General features: G+C 42.7%; 1 protein-coding gene across 3 annotated transcripts in view; it reads right to left on the bottom strand.

Moving 5' to 3' along the window:
- Nucleotides 1–2,425: 2,425 nt before the first annotated feature.
- The window catches only part of GORASP2 (golgi reassembly stacking protein 2), a 28,804-nt gene continuing 19,053 nt past the window's right edge, over nt 2,426–12,176 (bottom strand). For 2 of the 3 annotated variants that reach the window (XM_004267288.3, XM_033423561.2), the window contains exons 7-10: nt 10,646–10,769; nt 6,487–6,573; nt 5,366–5,476; nt 2,426–3,771 (exon numbers count right to left, since the gene is read on the bottom strand). In XM_004267288.3, coding sequence (XP_004267336.1) covers nt 3,431–3,771; nt 5,366–5,476; nt 6,487–6,573; nt 10,646–10,769 — 663 coding nt within the window. In that variant the 3' untranslated portion in view covers nt 2,426–3,430. The remainder of the gene's footprint in view (nt 3,772–5,365; nt 5,477–6,486; nt 6,574–10,645; nt 10,770–12,176) is intronic. The other variant, XM_012532150.3, reaches the window with a different exon arrangement.

Here is a 12,176-nt window from a genome sequence, read left to right as displayed (position 1 = left end):
GACAAAGGAACGTGTTGGTTAGCAAGACTGGAAACTGTTCTTCCTAGATCTACTACAAACAGTATCATTGATAAAAGGATCCCTTCTCTAACGTGTGCACTTTGCTAAGTGGTGAAAGTGTCAGCAGACAATGGACTTTCTGTTGCCTTATTACTTCAAGTTATAGACCAGCCTGTCTCAATTATCACCCAGGAGGTGGTGCAGGGCCTCTGCTAACTGGACCTGGGGAGGGGCAGGTATAATGAAGGAGACAAATGTGTTTAGTGTCTCTCATTCTCTGAAAAGCTTTCCAGAACTCAGGAACCAGGAATCCATATTCTCATAGAAGTGGTTCTAATTTGACCCCCCTTGCTGGGTGGTCAGATAATTAAAGGGGAGGCCGTCACCCACAGGCCCCGGCCGAGCCATTCCTGAACATTAGTTGCTGCCTCACAAACAGGGAAGGTCTTTTTCAACTCACTTTCTTTTTCAATTTTCAGGAATTGAGCTAAAGCCAGCTGTTCTAACGTAAGCACGTTTAGTATGGGACTAAGCATAAAACAGGAACACAAAGTGTAAAGACAAAAGCATCCTCACAGAGTATCAGCTAGCAAAGTGGCCTTCAGGTGACAGCAGCCTCCCGAGTCTCCTCCGTCTGCTCTGAAACTCCTCCCTCCTTTCCGCTCTTTTCAGGGCTGACTGCCCCTCCAGCTTCCACTGCTAGACAGACTTCCTCAAATGCAGATGAGCTTGTCCGCACGGAAATCCTCCAGTGACTCCTGTTTTTAAGACAAAGTCCCAACTCCCCAGCCCGGCACTCAAGATCTGGCCCTGTGCGCTCTACTCCTCACCATTCCTCTGCCCTCAAATGGTCTCTGCCCCTCCTTTGCCTAAATAATTCTTCATGTCAAATGTCATCTCTCAGAAATCTCCCTGCTCCCACCCCAGCACCCTGGCCAAGCTGCCTCCTCTGGCTCCACCGAATCTTGGGCAAACGGAGGTGCTGTGCGGGGGCCACGTGAGGGCTCGGCGGGGGCTGCTCACGGTGCCTCACTAGTCACTCTTCTTCCTCCTCAGTACATGACAGCGTAGGCTTCATTCCTCAGCCTCCCGTTCAGCTAGAAGTGGCCATATAACTTCACACTGGCCAGAAGAATGTAAGCCAAGGTGCTGCGTGAAACTTCTCTGAAATGTCCCCCAAAGAGGGGGGCTGGCCCTTCTCTTCTGGCTGGAACGAGGAGGGCATGGCGGGGCCTCTGGCTGCCATCTGGGCCCATGTGACGACTTTGGCAATGGAAACCACACCAGGCAGAACTACAAGGCAGGAGCTGTGGTCTCTGACATTGCCAAGGGCTGGTCCTGCCTCAGCCAGACCACCTCCAACTCTGAACACGGGAGAGAAAATAAACTTGCTTGTTTAAACCACTGTTATTTTGAGAATTGTTCTGATAACTGGGCCTATTCAGACCAGCGCCCTCCCTGTCACTGCCTTGTGCCTCTCACGTGAACGTAGGCACACTGAGTGACCCAGGGGTTCGAAGCTAATTCTGACTGCCATCCTCACTGCGGGGCACATCTCCATGGTTAGAGCGCTATCCTCGAGTGCCCTGAGCACTGACCACCCGAGCTGTCCCCTCTACAAGGCCACAGTGAGTGGTCCACTGGTAGGGACACTATCTTTTACATCCGTGTTTCTGGCCACTGGTAAAGGATATGCTACTGTCTATAAACACCGAAACTGGTTTTTCTGAAGGAAGCAGAGAATATCTAAAGTGTTTTCCACCTCAGCAAGATCCAATGAGCCAATCTAGGCCAAGTGTGTGCCCATCTTCCAAGTGAGTACTAAGAATCCCTCTCTCTCCCCAGAGCTTAGTATTTTTTATATGCTTATAGACATTTTACTGGGAAGATATCAGGGCTGCTGTCATCCTCAGATGCGAACTGTGACCTCACAAGAGTTAAGAATCACTGCACTGGAAAAACTACTGTTAAAGAAACTGTCTTTAAAGCTTAAAAATTACTTACTTGCTTTCCATGAAGTATCTCCTTAACATTTTAAAAAATATGAACATCTTTTAGAAAGTAATAACAACTTGCTCAACTTTTCCTATCCTGGAAAGTAAAAAGTTGTAACATTTAAGTATGCTTGTGAATATTTTCCTTACCTGTTATAAGCTCCATTTCAAAAAACAGGATTGTTAACTGCGAGAAATATTCTAGAAATATTTATAATGCAAACAGAAGGAGCTATGATTAGAGGTGGAGCCTTCTTTTATCATTTAGCTTTAAGTATGAACCTGGCTCCAGAAATGGACCTATCCTAAAAACTGGCTGGCACTGGGTGGGCGCTGATAACTGTAGTTCCCAGCTAGTGATCACAGACCAGTTCCACGCGCTGCTCCCCTGGCAACGTTCATGCTAGTGCCAAGTCAATAACCGATCAATCTTTCATCTTATTTAAAAAAGAGATATAATATGCATTTAATTTCATTCAATAAATCAATTCCACATAACTTACCATCTCTTAGAAAATTCAGGAGACAGCAAACATCAGACATGAAAAATTACATGAACGCAGTGTGATGCACTGGAGAGGAATGAATGCACCATGGCAATCAGGAGTTGTAATTTAAATGTACCACAAGAAGAAAAGCAAAACTACTGTAATTTATTGCTGTATCTATGCTTCCCAGTATAGCTATAATATTATAAGTAGCTACAAAGTGCCACCTTCTGGTTTAAAACTGTGGGACATCATCTTTATTTCTTTTTAAATGCCATTTTTTGGTGGACGTATAACAACGGCAGCAGTTACAAAATGTTGTCTGAGTACTTTTGAGAGCTCAAAACAAAGACCTGTGTATAGGCTGAATAAAAAGATGTTCAATTAATAGTGCACATAGTGTAACTTTAACAACATCTTTCATTGGAATTTTCGTGTAAACCTTAATAGAGATGTGACTCACAGAGACCAAAAAGTAAAGTATCTTTTCCTTTCACGGTTTACTGAGGTGGTCTGCATTCTCGCAAATGATTTACAAAATACAAGAAATGCCGCATGTGGGTATTAGGCGTGAAGTATTTCATTTTCTTACAGAAGGGGCAGCAGGAGGACAGGGAGCCTAGTGGACACCCTGTCGCCACCTTTCCCAAGGACGCACGCCCTCAAGAATGGCAGTGGAAACCTGGCAGCAAGCCACCCTTACAATTCTTTTTGGTTGTTTTAAAATACAAGCACTTCCTGACATTTCCCTCTCCGGCCCATGAGCCCCACCCCCACTTGGCAGGATACAAACCCATGTCCTCTTGCTTAGTTTTCCCCTCAGAATTATTTACAAGATGCTTACAGATACGGTACAAACTAGTATGAAATTAACGGTAGTTTGCGTTTCCAGACACACTCCTGTGGTGAAATAAGCGCACCACGCCAATTCCGAAGGCCGGTCCAAAGCTAAGGTGACTCAGAGGCATCTGCATCCGTAACCGCAGAGACAGGCTTCTTGCTGGCTGGGATGGATTCGCCGACTCTGTCCTCAACAGCGGCCGGGGCCTTGGGAGTGGGGGGCGTCACACCCACGGTGAGCGTGGACGCAGCATCTGCCCTTGCAGTGGTCGGGACGGGGTCGGAGGGTGGGCTGCCGGTGGGTGGGAGAGAGGACAGCAGCTCTGTGGAGGCTGCCGTGGAAGAGACCTCTGGAACCAAAGGAAATGACGGGAGGAACTCGGATGGCATGGGGAGAGGTGCAATGCCAGGTAAGTTTTGGGGAGGCAGGGAAGGAAGAGGTGGCAAACCTAGGACAAAAACGGCATAGATCACACATCCTCCCAGCACTAGAAGAGCAGCAGTCAGCATCACACGACTATTAATTTGCATTTCGTTAAGGAAACAGAAGCTGAGGAGAGACAATACAAATCACAACTTCTGATTATCCTCAGTTGGAGGCCAGGACAGAGTTAAATATTCACTGCAGGACCAGCTGGCCAGGAGGAAAGGTTCTCTCATGTGACTCAGCCCAGAGCTCAGGGAGGAAATGATTCTCCCAGCCAGGATGGACAGGAGCCCACCCAGCCTGCGATGCAGCTACACCGAGTGCCCAGCAGGAGGACTCCACTCTCGGGGGCAAGCTGCAGGTGGATTTAAGCTGCCCTCTGGACAGACAAGAGGAAGAGGAGACACAGGGGCCAAACCTCCTGTGAAGGTTTCGCAAGGGAAGGGCCTGCTGTGTAGCCCCTGGCATTAGCCTCACCAGAAGTACTCAGCCTTTATAACTATATTTATAGTATAACTATTTATAGTACACTTGGCGGGTTTACTGTAATGATTTTAAAATGCAGATGAAGGGAAAGAGTATTACTTCTTTAAGAAACAAAGGAAAAGCAGGCTGTAAAACAGGTTTGGGGCAACCTGGGGACTGGTGAAACCCTTAATACTCTTAGAGTCTGTCAATCTGGGGAAAGGGCAGAGCCAGAAGCCAAGAATACAGGGCACAAAAGAAAAGACAAAGGGAGCACTGAGACAGTAAACATTAGTTTGAACTTATTGACTTCATTTGTTTTTTAACCCATTGCACTGAAAAGCAAATGGGTTAATGAGGATGGGTAACGAATACATGTAAATGATGAGTGTTACAACAGGGGCCGTTAGAAATGTGACAATGCCACTGTATAATAAGATCACTCGTTGACATCACTGATGGGCCAAATTCCTGAGATTAGCAATTAAAAGTCAGACCTGACTTGTGGCCATCTCAAAGCTAAAGATAATCTGGGCAATCATTAACCAGAAGAGCAGACTTGTGGGGACATTCTGCTGCTTCACTTTCATCAGTGCACAGAATACGAGTGTAAACACTCTGAATATCTGTGAACTTAACTATTTGTAGCTAAAATCTCTCACAGTTTTTGTTATAAAAAATTTGTTAATAACGAAGAATATTTATCAAGTAGCAAGCCCAGCTAGCCTCAGCCACACAAAACAGGTGTCACTACTCCGCGGGTGGCAGCTGCCCAAAACATGAGGAGAATCACAGGGAGTTCATCTGCCCCCACTGAGTGAACTGCGCACACCTCCCATCCAACTCAGCCCAGCAAGGCCACGCCACTGCTCTTTATTTCTACAGCTGGCCTTTGTGGTGCTTGAGCTGTCAGGTGCAGGAGAGGAGAAAGGGGGAGGAGAGGCAGCCAGGCAGGGGAGCAGCACAAAGACATTCCTCCTCCTCTTCTTTTTCAAGCTTTTTAAATAAAAAAGATTGATTTTTATTTGAAGCAGCTGAAATTTGTTAAACTGATCTGCCCTTGCCAGGAAAAGACTGAAATAGAGGACTGCCTTTCCTGGATAAAGCTTTTTATTAGACAGAGTCCTAGGAAGGCAAGATGGGCAACATACCCGGGTTCATGAGTTCCGGTAAGCTGACACCTGGCACGACGTGCGGGGCAGGGAGGTTGAGATTGGGGAGGGCAGGGAGGTTTGGTAGTCCTGCTGGTAAAGGCATCAGACCTGAAAAGAAGGCAGAGAACAAAAGATAAACCATCCAATCCTTGCATATTGAAAAAAATACTACCCACTTCAAAGTGAGAATACCAGAAGTCCACTTACCGTGTGGCAGTTTTATATCATAACAACAGTAACAATAACAAAATCTCTCCCAAGTGAAGCATCCTTCTATACCTAAGTGATTAGAAGGCTAAGTGGGTAAGGGTTAAAACAAACACACACTTCTGAACCCAAAAGCAAGAATGATGCTGGCCTATGTCTTGGAGAAGGGGCTGATTTATCTCAGCAAACACGGAACTGATTTTCTTTGATGGTTGAGGTTTACAGTCTCTCAGGCTTTTTTTTTTCTTTTTCCTTTTTAATTTCAGACTTACAGTTGCTAATTTATATGAAGAATCCGCATGTATATCTTTCACTCTAACTTCTCAAATGTTAACATTTTACCACACTTGCTGTGTGCACACATTTGGTTAATGGCTTAATATGTCTGTGTAATGACATCTTTAGCCATACAATTAAAGGCTCTCACAATGCAAGTATATATTTGATGACTGAAATAATATCTGATCGTTATCTGCTGGATAAAGGGACTTGGTCTTCACTGGGAACAGTAAGTGAAATAAACAAAAATCTAACCTAACATTAGAGCTACTGAAGACTCAAGTAAGGAGTGCTCTCCTCCAGGACACAATGTCTTATTCACTAAACAACAACCAGAAAGCCCTGTGCTGAAGGACGGACAGTCTATATACTCCTTATTCCTGCCTCAGGCTGCACTGGGGGCAGGGAGGATGGTTGGTTGGGGTTAAGGAGCCCAAGGCTCAGCAGCTGACTAGCTGGTGACAGCAGTTCATTGCCACTTGGTCTCACTTAACACAAAGTTACAGCAGAGACAGAATGAGAGTAAAAGACATAAATAGTCACCGCATAGGTAGAAATTTTTTTCATTGTTTTCTAAGATGCAAAATATCAGTAAAGCTATTGTTATTACATATATGTCTCCTGCTACTTACCTGGTAATGTAGTAGCTGGGTTCATTGGCGGCACAGAAGTGAGGGACTGGTTTACTTGTGGTGGCAATAATGGTACTGTTGGTACACCTAAAATAAATGCACAACCTTTTAAAAATTTCAGTTGATAAGGAGTGAGCAGACTATCTCGGACAGTCTTCCGTCCCTTCCCTCCTGCCATGGTCAGGTCTTCACTCAGTGTGACTTTAGTCAGTTGGTCTCTAGCTGCATCACTGCCACAGCTCATCCACCTGCTCTGCCCTTGGCCCTTCGCAATGGCTGTTAGCAGACCGTGAGCCAAGAGGGCGGGGGGCTCTGCAAGCTCTCCGCAGCTAAGTAAAACCGGGTAAGAGTTTTACTCCTGACCTAAGCGGGGCTGGATTAGAAAACTGTTTTGGAAATTTGGAAATGGGATACAAGGATCCTAATCAGTCTCTATTGGGCTCCTGACCTCAAAGGCCACGTACACCTGGGGCTGCTGGGGGGCTATATGCCCCATGGAACAGTGAATTCTGGTCTGTGAAAGAGAATGATGTAGATGGCCTGAAAGAGACAGAAGAGCATGTGGACCTCCAGAGATGGGGAGAATGACCTGGTTTCCTGAATCTTCATTTCCTTTTGACCTTAGGTTCTGTGACACTCCTCTGAAGTCTAGTACATTCCCACTTTTACTGCTGTTAGCTTGAAGTGGTCATGTTCTTTACATTCAAGTAACTCTTACGATACCACCTAATGAAGATTACCTATTAATGTTTACCACCTACTCATGTGGGAGGTTTTGCTGATGTCCAAACAATAGTAATACTGCACATGGATTCTAGATTTTGTCTTACAGAGATCTGCTTAAATACGGTAGCAAGAATGAATTGTGCCTGAAAGTATGAAGCAACCATTTTCAGATAGCTTTTAAAATTTAGTTAGTCATGTGTTTACTTTTTTGCAGAAATTGGAGCCATGAAAAAATAGGAGAGGGTTCTTTGTTTTATCAGATTCTCAAAAGGGCTGGACGGTTGGTTGGTGTGTTCAGTCTTTAAAGTTTGGGTGGGGGGGCACCTACTATATGTCAGACATTGTTCTAGGCACTGAGGAACTTTACAGCATAAAGAAAATAGAAATCACTACCTTCTGGAAATTTACATTCTGATAAGGGGCAGAAAAAGAAAGGGAGACAGGAAGTGTGAGAGGATCACATCGATTAATGTCATTTCAAAATGATATATTCATTTTCTGAAAATTTCTTAATCCAAAATTTTCAAATCCACAGAGGTGTTTTTTTAAAGCACATACTTTAATGTTTCTACAGTTACTGTTTGGGCTACTTTGCAGCAATATAATTAAAGCAAAGACAGAAAAATAAATGCCTAACAAAAAGTGGGTTCTCACATGTTATAATGCTAGAACATCTGAGTGTTTTTAAATTTATTTACTCAAAGTGAAAATGCTGATTTCTTTCAGTCTCCTTTGAGCAATTTCTGCTTTATTTATGTCTCTGTCTTTTAATACTCAAGAAACCATTTCTCTACAGTGTAATAAGACCAGGGATCTCAGTGCATGTGCATATATGACAATATAAGTATAACTGTAATGTAATTAGGGAAGATTTAAAATGCCTCTCAGAAGAAACTGGAACTTGAAGAGAGATGTCAGCTATCTCCTAAAGCCAGAACACTTTGCACTGGAACACTCACTGTAAAGCCAGGTGAGAGTTATCAGACACAGATTGGATTGCTGTCTTGGGAAGTCTATCCAGGAATAAACTAAAAAACCATTTCTTACATCTGATGGGATATAAGAAAAAAATCTTAATATCATAAAAAGAACTCAAACACTGCTTGAATGAAATAAACTTTAGAATCTCTTCCAAATGTATCCATGACTTGATACTGATGACATTAATATTTAATGTCATCCAAGAAATACTCTAAAACTGGACTGTGGTGATGATTGCACAACTCCATAAATTTACTAAAAATCATGAATTCTATACTTGCAGTGAGTTAATTTTATGGTATGCAAATTATACCTCAATAAAGCTGGGAAAAAAACCCAGCAAAGAGCAGGGGGTAGGGAGGTACGTTATCATACTGATAACTGGCGACGCTGGGCGGTGGGGGCTGGTTGTTCTACTTGTTACGCAAATGAATCTTTATTAATAGTCATCTAATTTTGAATATGTTTCAAGTTTTTAATTGTAAAAAATAAAAAATTTAAATTTCATACGTATCTTTGGGAAATAAAACAAAGACTCTGAAAAGATCTGAGATTTGAACCTAGGGGACAAGCTCCAGGGATCATACTGTTGACTGCATCTTGATGGGCTGTTTTAAATCCATTCGAGAACAAAGTAGAATATGATCAAATTTGGGATATAAATATTAAAAAAAGAGCTCAAGAATAAAAGGCTATTAATGAAATAAAACTAAACCATGTCACAGTATTTCATCCACTTACTCAATATTAGTTGAGTATATAATATACTCTTGGTATAAAGAAAGAAAACCAGGAAACAGGAGATTTAAAAAAAGGAAAGGATAATTCAGAAAGAGTCATGTACCACAATGTGCATTGCAGCACTATTTACAATAGCCAGGACATGGAAGCAACCTAAGTGTCCACTGACAGATGAATGGATAAAGAAGATGTGGCACATATATACAATGGAATATTACTCAGCCATAAAAAGAAATGAAATTGAGTTATTTGTAGTGAGGTGGATGGACTTAGAATCTGTCATACAGAGTGAAATAAGTCAGAAGGAGAAAAACAAATACTGTGTGCTAATGCATATAGATGGAATAAAAAAAATGGTTCTGAAGAATCTGGGGGCAGGACAGGAATAAAGATGCAGATGTAGAGAATGGACTTGAGGACACGGGGCAAAGTGAGAGAGTGGCATGGACATATATACACTACCAAATGTAAAACAGACAGCTAGTGGGAAGCAGCCGCATAGCACAGGGAGATCAGCTCGGTGCTTTGTGACCACCTAGAGGGGTGGGATAGGGAGGGTGGGAGGGAGACGCAAGATGGGGGAGATACGGGGATGTATGTATATGTATAGCTGATTCACTTTGTTATAAAACAGAAACTAACACACCACTTGTAAAGCAATTATACTCCAATAAAGATGTTAAAAATAAATAAATAAATAAATAAAGGAAAGGGAAAAATAAACTCTATCAACATACCAAGTTAAGAACTGTATCATGTGACCAAGCAATTCTAATTTCTGGGTATATAACCAAGAAAAATGAAAACATATGTCCATGCAAAAACTTGTACACAAATGTTCATAGCAGCATTATTCATAATAGCCAAAAAGTAGAAACAATCCAATGTCCCTCAACCGATGAATGGATAAACAAAATGTGGCATATCCATGCAATGGAACATTATTTAGCCATAAAAAAGATGAAATATTAATATATGCTATGACATGAATGAACCTGGATAACACTATTCTAAGGGAAAGAAGCCAGAGAGGAAGGTCACAGAAGACCACACATATTATATGAAATGTCTAGATTAGAAAGAGAAAGTAGATTAGTAATTGCCTAGGCCTGTGGGATTGGGGGAAAACAGGGAGTGACGGGGTACAGGGTGTTTTTGGCGGGTAATGAAATGTTCTAAACTGATTGAGGTGATGGTTGCAAAACCCACTAAATTGTATATTTCAAATGGGTAAATTCAATGCTATGTGAATCACATCTCCAGAAAGCTGTTGAAAAAAACCAAAACAAACAAAAAAGGAGTATATTAGGTAGAACAAGGAGTACAGAAAAAGAGGAGATAGGCGTATGTCCCCTGAGCAAGACTGAGTCCCTAGGAAAGGAATGGTAAACTGCTCACTTTTGTATCCCCAGTGTCTACTACTTAGGGGATATGCAAACATTTGTTGAGTAAATAGGGCTATTAAATAGAAATTAAAGGTAGAATCCTGACTCTACAACAAGATAAGCCCAAGATCTAAAATTGTCTGAAAAGAGGTTCAAATGCCTGTGATGATTCAGTACCAGCTTTCAGACAGGGCCTGTCAATGCAGAGCACGTTTACAGTTTTCAAAGTACACTGGCATCAACTTCTAAAATTCTACAGCTTGGGACAGAAAACAGTATGGTGTAAAACAAAGTAGACTGCAAACAGAATCTATTTTTCTGCACACCTGTACTGAGAACATTACTGACAGCTGGTGGAGTTGAGCTAATAGAAAGTCCAGACAGACTCTGTTCAATTTCTGTAGTTCCTGGTGATGACAAAGACGGGGGATTAACTGAGGACAGCTGGACCTTCCAAAAAAAAGAAAGAAAAAAGGAAAATTACTCAGATTTACTTAAAAGAAAATATAAATATTGGCTCTCACCGGTCCTACAGATACCTTTTTCGATCATGTATTAACTGTCAAAAGTTTTCACCTGGCACTTTGGCTTTCAGACACTCCTTCCTAATTTTCATACGTGCCAAGGACCACGCAATGTAAACATCTCCCCCTCCTGTCACTTCCAGTCTTTTAACACATGGCATCTAGCCCATCATACACACTGTTATAGCCACTTCGACACCAGGAGGAGATTCTCTCTCCTCCTTCCTAGCCAGCCAAAAAAGATTATACTCAACCCTTAAAGCACCACTGCTTTCTTCTTCTTTGAATTCTCAGCCAGTTTTGTGTTTTTAATTTTCACTGCTCATGGAAGAAGTCAGCTGAAGTCTTAATACCATGATAGATTCCTTAAAAATTTCTTAAGATGTCTAACCTCATGAGTCCTCATCAATGAATGAATGTGGCAGCCAGATCTCTACCTTCTGGGAGCATGGGGTGGGGGTGGGAATGAATCTATATGGACTTTACAGATGGGTGGATGGGTGATTTCACCTCTGAATCCTCCAACTTATGCCAGCTCCAGTGCCCTCTGGCACATTCCAACATAACTTGTATTCTGGCCCTTCTCCCTAGCTGCCATTTCACCCTCTGGTCTTCTCAGACTGCCCATAGCGCCTCATCTGGGGCAGAGAGCACTGATTGGGGCAGCAGATATGATAGCAGGAGTCTCAACATACAACAACACTGGTTCTGGTTATGAGCCAATGGTGGATGGGGGTGAGGAGAGGTTACACTTCCCCATAGCTCCCCTTCACTTCCTCTAGAATTGGGGATGGCCCAACCATGCACCATAAAATGACAGTGGCAGCAGCCCTTTCTTCACAACTGTAGCATTTTCTTTTTGAATGTTTGGTTTTTATTTAGTCATGCATAAGAGTTAACTGTCCTGTAAGGCCTGCACAGGAAACATTTTAAAAGCCTATAAGCCTGCAGAAATACCTCTTATTCCTTAAAAAGCCTCACTTTGATCCTGTAATACTTCCCACACCCCTAGTTCTCTTTGCTTTCCCAGTCAAGTTTCTTGAAATAGGAAGCAGCAGTTATCATCACCTTATCACTCACCACTCACCCTCTATCTCCTGTAAGTTGGTATCTGCATCCCATCAAGCCTTAAGTTGCTCTAGCCCAGGACATGTTTTTTCACTCCTTCTCTCACCTGACTTCTCTGCAGTACCTCACATAGTTGCCTATGCCCCCTTTCCTGAAGCTCTGTTCTCTCCCTTTGGCCTTCTCCTGAGCTTCCTTTGCTGAATGCCCTTTCTCTGCCCATCCATTTAAACACTAGGGATGTTCAAGATTCTGGCCTCGGTCCTCT

The sequence above is a fragment of the Orcinus orca genome, chromosome 7, assembly GCF_937001465.1.
Source record: "Orcinus orca chromosome 7, mOrcOrc1.1, whole genome shotgun sequence".
NCBI classification, from domain to species: Eukaryota; Metazoa; Chordata; class Mammalia; order Artiodactyla; family Delphinidae; genus Orcinus; species Orcinus orca.
This window is presented reverse-complemented; position numbering and strand designations above follow the sequence as displayed.